The following is a 7,924-nucleotide window of genomic DNA, read 5'->3' as shown; positions in this document are numbered from 1 at the left end:
TCGCCTGCTTGCTTACCTAGTAAACAAGTAAACAGCTTTCGAAAAGAAAGAGCCAATCAGTTAAAGAGGAAAAGAAAGGGCCTTAAGAAGCTTTAGAGCTTAAGAAGAAGAGATATTTAGTTTTTTTTCTTCATGTTAGTCCAAGATTACCTGCTCTAAGCATCTTAATCATCTGTTATTCACAGGTTTTTCGTTACGTAAGCTAAGCTTCTCTCTCTCTCTCTCTCTCTCTCTCTCTCTCTTACACACACAAAGAAACAAACACTCATACCCATACGCATGCACACTATACACACTACAGCAGCAGTTCGGCTGAGAGCTTCGACTTTTGAATTTGTCGCTTAAGGGAATGGCTAATTATTAAGTTCCTGGGTGATGCTGAGGACGAACTCTTCACGTTTTTGCTTAAATACATCTATCTATCTATCTATCTATCTATCTATCTATCTATCTATCTATCTATCTATCTATCTATCTATCTATCTATCTACCTATCTATCCAATTTTATATATGTATATATATATATATATACCCGAGAGAAAAATAGTTACTGAGAAGTGATATCGGTACCTCTTATGTACCTGGATAATTCTGACGACGTTCTTTTTGCATTTTTTGGTTAACACATCTATCTATCTCTCTATATATATATGTGTGTATATTATATATACATATGTATTTACTAGCTGCTGCACCCGGCGTTGTTCGGGGTAAAAGGGGCGAGGCTCCGCGATGACAACCCCTACAGGGCGGATTATGCAAAAACTGTCAGAATAAGTAATCATTTGGGATCCTGACAAGCCAAAGAAGGTGTGGAAAATCCGAAGAGTTTCCCGTCAACTGCGAAAGTTGCAAAAAACTGTGTGGTGTGAAAAAGAGGGGTTGAGGCTCCCTCAGAAACGGTCGTCGAATTTCGGATTTTGACTAAAACCTTTCCAGGGGGGGAGGGGAGTCTATGGTAGGAATTTGGAAGCCCTAGCTTTCATAGTCTGAACGTGCATAACGAACAGACAGACCGAAATTACCCCTTATATATATATATCTATAATATAATATATAATAATAATATATATATAATATATATATATATATATATAATATTATATATATATATATATATATATATATATATATATATATATATATACAGATCCTAGAAGTTTATTCAGTATTGGTTCTCGAGCAATTCAGTATATATAGATATATATATATATATATATATATATATATATATATATATATATATATATATACAATATATATATAGATAGATAGATAGATAGAATATATGCACCCGGAAAGAAAAAAAATAGTCTAATTAGAAGTGATATCGATGCCTCTTATAATTAAGATTGATGCTCGTTAATGGCAATTTGTTAATGACTGAATTAATTCTTTTGTTTCGGTAATTTGGTAATTTCATAGACGTAATTGGGTACGAACTTTTTTCATCAAAGTAAGTCAAACGTAGTTTCTCTATGATGTAATTTGTCTGCTTCAAATCCCTCGCTGAATAAATATTCGAAAAAAGTGTCTTAATTTTCAATATAAATGACTTCCATTATCACTTATTCCTTGTTGATTAAATCCATTAATGATTTTGGGATTCTGTATTATTGATGTTCGGGGTAGACTGTAACCTCTTGACAAGGCATAAAAGGCGAAATATTCCTTATTCTTAAACAATCACCTTGTTAAATTTGCTAATATATACAAGCGCCTCAGTGGCGTGATCGGTATGGTCTTGACCTGCCACCTCGGTGGCCGCGAGTTCGATTCTCGGTCATTCCATTGAGGTGTTAGAGATGTTTATTTCTGGTGGTAGAAGTTCACCCTCGACATGGTTCGGAAGTCACGTAAAGCCTCTGGTCCCGTTGCTAAATAACCACTGGTTCCATGCAACGTAAAAACACCATACAAACAAACAAAGTTACACAAAAGCTTCGTTTGTGAATTGATTTACTAATTTATCTTTTCGTTTGTTCTCTTCTGATAGCTAATCCTTTCTTCCGTATTTCTTACTATCTTACGTCACTTCTGTCAAATGAAGACATCCTTTGGAGGCTAGGAATTACGAGTCAGTAACACCTGTAGGTTTGTTCTAAATGAATAGGGGCTTGTCTTTTAAATAATGTGATCCTAGAAACGGCGCACATAGTAAGAAAAGTGATGGACTCCTAAGGAGGCAGGATGCAACCCGGAAACCCACACTATAAATACCACCCAGTCGAATGGGAAGATTGTGATAGACAAAAAAATAATAATAATAAAACTTATTAGTGTAACATTATCTAGGACCATTGGACAATAACTGCAAATCTAGCATGGCATAAAAAATCTATTCTTGGGGAACAGCTACAATGCAGTGGAACTATAATGTATAAAACCCGAAGAACACATGACGTCACAGACACGGTCGCGTGATGTCTACCAAAACGAAAGGATGAGATGCAAATAATGACATTGTTAATGATCATAATTTCACCTTTTGAAGTAGAATATAATGGTACGTTACTGTCACACTGCAAACAGTTGTTATTCTTAACGACTTGCTATTCAGGGCTGCAAAGTTATTCATTTAATTTTCTTGATTTTTTAAAGGTGAGCCTGTTTTAGCTACAATTCTTTATGAACTCACGAGTTTGTTCACAGTAGCTTAGAGTAGCTTATATAACAAAAGTTTAGTATATTAGTGGATATTTATTGGTTTAGCAAAATCAAATCATATCTGTTCTGTTGACTCTTAGAATTCAGTAGGGTACTGTTCCTTGTGGGGGTGGGGGGGGGGGGTGGGGGGGGGGGGGGGGGGGGGGGGGGGGGGGGGGGGGCTGGGGGGTGTCAGTGGTAGTGTCGTCGGTGCACCTCGAGCAGTGCACTGTAGGTGTCACTTAAGTTTCTTTGAAGCGTCCCTTCGGCCCCTAACTACAACTCCTTTCATTCCTTTTTTTACTGTACCTCCTTTCATATTATCTCTCTTCCATCTTTCTTTCTACCCTTTCCTAACAATTGTTTCATGGTGCAACTGCTTTGAGGGTTTCCTCCTGTTACGCCTAGATTTAAAGCCTTGTTACTGTTAATTTCCGTTTCAGCGCTGAATGAGATCATAGGTCCCAGCGCTTGGCCTTTGGCCTAATGCTGAAATTCCACTCCATTACAGCTATAATACTTCCATTTACTACAACCTCTTTGGTTTCCGAAAGTCTCATTTAAAGTGTGCCAAAATATCACCACAAAATATTGCCTAAAAACGCACTAAGACACCTTTGTATTTCAATAGAATATCCAGTCTTTCTTCACGATCACCAACCTTTTGACGGGCCCGTTCGGTAACCGGACCTTCTCCGAGAGTCTGTAGAGAGCCTGGTCCCAGTTGGAGATGTCAGACTGGGTGAACTTGAAGGGTATAGGAGCTCCTCCCTCCCCGTTCTTGAACACTTGGATGCTGTAGACCTCATTTTTGAGTCCTGACCTGTGGATTGGCTGTAAGAGACCATCAGAATTAGTGAACATTCCCTAATACAATTCTCCTGGTGTTGTAATAACTTACATTCTTAATTCTATCTGCTTATCAGTTTGTTAGTTTATCAGTTTGCAAGCTGATCTGATCTCCTTTTTCTGTATTTCCCCAATACCTTCTATTACTTCTATGGAATGAATACCATATTCTGTGGCAGCTTGAATTTCGTCATTGGCACCTTTGGTGTTACATATGAATAGGGTTCATCTCCTGAATAATAATAATAATAATAATAATAATAATAATAATAATAATAATAATAATAATAATAATAATAATAATAATAATAATAATAATCGATAAGTGTTAAGACTGAAAATAGCAATAAGAGGGATATAGAATGTGGCAGTGGGATTGCATTCATAATCATAGGGACACTCGGAGGCACGATCCCAAGATCCCTTGAAATGGAACCTGGAAAGACTAGATGCCGAAGTAGCTCCAGGACTTAAGAACCAGATATGTTCAAAGAACGATAGACGGAAATAACATCTCTCTTATATGTAGGAAGTGCAATACGAAAAATGAAACCATAAACCACATAGCAAGCGAATGTCCGGCACTTGCACAGAACCAGTACAGAAAGAGGCATGATTCAGTGGCAAAAGCCCTCCACTGGAGCCTGTGCAAGAAACATCAGCTACCTTGCAGTAATAAGTGGTACGAGCACCAACCTGAGGGAGTGATAGAAAACGATCAGGCAAAGATCCTCTGGGACTATGGTATCAGAACGGATAGGGTGATACGTGCAAATAGACCAGACGTGACGTTGATTGACAAAGTCAAAAAGAAAGTATCATTCATTGATGTCGCAATACCATGGGACACCAGAGTTGAAGAGAAAGAAGGGAAAAAACAAAAAAAAATGGATAAGTATCAAGATCTGAAAATAGAAATAAGAAGGATATGGGATATGCCAGTGGAAATCGTACCCATAATCATAGGAGCACTAGGCACGATCCCAAGATCCCTGAAAAGGAATCTAGAAAAACTAGACGCTGAAGTAGCTCCAGGACTCATGCAGAAGAGTGTGATCCTAGAAACGGCGCACATAGTAAGAAAAGTGATGGACTCCTAAGGAAGCAGGATGCAACCCCGAACCCCACACTATAAATACCACCCAGTCGAATTGGAGGACTGTGATAGAGCAAAAAGAAAAAGAAAAAAAAATAATAATAATAATAAACAACACAATAGAAGATGTAAAACAGAGGCTTAAGGCCAAAGCACATAAGATCCAACGGTACATGAACAGGAATAAGGGATATCAACAGAACAAACTATTCGGAACCAACCAGAAAAGACTATACAGCCAAACTAAGAGGGGAAGACAATAACCCCCACCCCAGAAATTCCTGAAGCTGAACCAAGTAAGAGACTGGGAAAACATATGGAGCAATCCGGTATCACACAACAAACATGAAACATGGCTCCAGGAAGTCAAGGAAGAAGAAACAGGTAGAATAAAACAAAGATTCACAGAGATCACGACAGACACAGTCAGACACCAACTAAAGAAAATGCCAAACTGGAAAGCCCCAGGTCCCGATGAAGTCCATGGATACTGGCTCAAAAACTTCAAGGCCCTACACCCACGAATAGCAGAACAACTCCAGCATTGTATCTCAAATCACCAAGCACCCAAATGGATGACCACAGGAAGAAACATCTTAGTACAAAAAGACAAGAGAAGGGAAATATAGCCAGTAACTACAGGCCTATCACCTGCCTACCAATAATGTGGAAGTTACTAACAGGTATCATCAGTGAAAGGCTATACAACTACCTAGAGGAGACAAACACCATCCCCCACCAACAGAAAGGCTGCAGAAGGAAGTGTAGGGGCACAAAAGACCAGCTCCTGATAGACAAAATGGTAATGAAGAACAGTAGGAGAAAGAAAACCAACCTAAGCATGGCATGGATAGACTATAAGAAAGCCTTCGACATGGTACCATACACATGGCTAATAGAATGCCTGAAAATATATTGGGCAGAGGAAAACACCATCAGCTTCCTCAAAAATACAATGCGCAACTGGAATACAATACTTACAAGCTCTGGAATAAGACTAGCAGAGGTTAACATCAGGACAGGGATCTTCCAGGGCGACTCACTGTCCCCACTACTCTTCGTAGTAGCCATGATTCCCATGGCAAAAGTACTACTGAAGATGGATGCCGGGTACCAACTCAAGAAAAGAGGCAACAGAATCAACCATCTGATGTTCATGGACGACATCAAGATGTATGGCAAGAGCATCAAGGAAATAGATACCCTAATCCAGATTGTAAGGATTGTATCTGGGGACATCAGGATGGAGTTTGGAATAGAAAAATGCGCCTTAGTCAACATACAAAAATGCAAAGTAACGAGAACTGAAGGGATAAAGCTACCAGATGGGAGCAACATCAAACACATAGATGAGACAGGATACAAATACCTGGGAACAATGGATGGAGGGGATATAAAACACCAAGAGATGAAGGACACGATTAGGAAAGAATATATGCAGAGACTCAATGGCGATACTCAAGTCAAAACTCAACGCCGGAAATAATGATAAAAGCCTATACATAGGCAGTGCCAGTAATCAGATAGAGCGCAGGAATAGTGGAATGGACGAAGGCAGAACTCCGCAGCATAGATCAGAAAAACCATGGAAACATATGACAATACACAAAGCACTACACCCAAGGAGCCAAATACGGACAGACTATACATAACACGAAAGGAAGGAGGGAGAGGACTACTAAGTATAGAGGACTGCGTCAACATCGAGAACAGAGCACTGGGGAGGGGGCAATCTCTGAAAACCAGTGAAGACGAGTGGCTAAAGAATGCATGGGAAGAAGGACTAATAAAAGTAGACGAAGACCCAGAAATATACAGAGACAGGAGAAAGACAGACAGAACAGAGGACTGGCACAACAAACCAATGCACGGACAATACAAGAGACAGACTAAAGAACTAGCCAGCGATGACAATTGACAATGGCTACAGAGGGGAGAGCTAAAGAAGGAAACTGAAGGAATGATAACAGCGGCACAAGATCAGGCCCTAAGAACCAGATATGTTCAAAGAACGATAGACGGAAATAACATCTCTCCCATATGTAGGAAGTGCAATACGAAAAATGAAACCATAAACCACATAGCAAGTGAAGGCCCGGCACTTGCACAGAACCAGTACAAAAAGAGGCATGATTCAGTGGAAAAAGCACTCCACTGGAGCCTGTGCAAGAAACATCAGCTACCTTGCAGTAATAAGTGGTACGAGCACCAACCTGAAGGAGTGATAGAAAACGATCAGGCAAAAATCCTCTGGGACTATGGTATCAGGACGGATAGGGTGATACGTGAAACAAACGACCAGACGTGACGTTGATTGACAAAGTCAAAAGAAAGTATCACTCATTGATGTCGCAATACCATGGGACACCAGAGTTGAAGAGAAAGAGAGAGAAAAAAATGATAAGTATCAAGATCTGAAAATAGAAATAAGAAGGATATGGGATATGCCAGTGGAAATCGTACCCATAATCATAGGAGCACTAGGCACGATCCCAAGATCCCTGAAAAGGAATCTAGAAAGACTAGAGGCTGAAGTAACTCCAGGACTCATGCAGAAGAGTGTGATCCTAGAAACGGCACACATAGTAAGAAAAGTGATGGACTCCTAAGGAGGCAGGATGCAACCCGGAACCCCACACTATAAATACCACCCAGTCGAATTGGAGGACTGTGATAGAGCAAAAAAAAAAAAAAAAAAAAAAAAAAAAAAAAAATAATAGTATAATAATAATAATAATAATAATAATAATAATAATAATAATAATAATAATAATAATAATAATAAGAAGAAGAAGAAGAAGAAGAAGAATAAAGACTGATCTCGTACTCGAAGTTTTGTCAGTCATATTGCTATTCCGAAGCTCTTAACAGTTGTCTTTAATTTATCTCATATATGCCTGAAAAAGCATACAGTAATCATCTGATTAAATGTGACCTGAAGAAAGGGTGAATTCAGGTATAGTATAATGTAGCATCCATGCCAAAATTTCTCATTTAATTCCTGAACAACATATGTAAATAAACGAATAAAAATAATGATTTCATCAATTTCAGGAATCCGTCACTTTCAGAACCGTTCTATACCCTAACACAACTCATTATGTACTTTCTGCACTCTGATATCAAAGCTAATTGATTCTTGAGATTTGAATTATCCCGTAATCCATCGGCTTCATCTTGAAACTCTTCCTGGAATTTAAAACCTCTGAAGTGCTTCCATTTTTAACAAGAATCTTCTTTCGCTTCGTTAAGCTGACGAGTTCCTCGGAAGATATATTTTCATTCACCAAAGATATGTAACCCTCACAGAGATGGCTCCTATTTTAGAGCTA

General features: G+C 38.8%; 1 protein-coding gene across 2 annotated transcripts in view; it reads right to left on the bottom strand.

Annotated features, from left to right (window-relative positions):
* LOC135219123 (doublecortin domain-containing protein 2-like) overlaps positions 1-7,924 on the bottom strand; it is a 101,154-nt gene that overhangs the window by 32,823 nt on the left and 60,407 nt on the right. For both annotated transcript variants that reach the window (XM_064255576.1, XM_064255575.1), the window contains exon 4: positions 3,309-3,481. In XM_064255576.1, coding sequence (XP_064111646.1) covers positions 3,309-3,481 — 173 coding nt within the window. The remainder of the gene's footprint in view (positions 1-3,308; positions 3,482-7,924) is intronic.

This window comes from Macrobrachium nipponense, chromosome 1 (assembly GCF_015104395.2).
Source record: "Macrobrachium nipponense isolate FS-2020 chromosome 1, ASM1510439v2, whole genome shotgun sequence".
In the NCBI taxonomy this organism is placed as follows: Eukaryota; Metazoa; Arthropoda; class Malacostraca; order Decapoda; family Palaemonidae; genus Macrobrachium; species Macrobrachium nipponense.
Note: the sequence above shows the minus strand (reverse complement) of the source record. Positions and strands in the feature narration are given on the sequence as shown.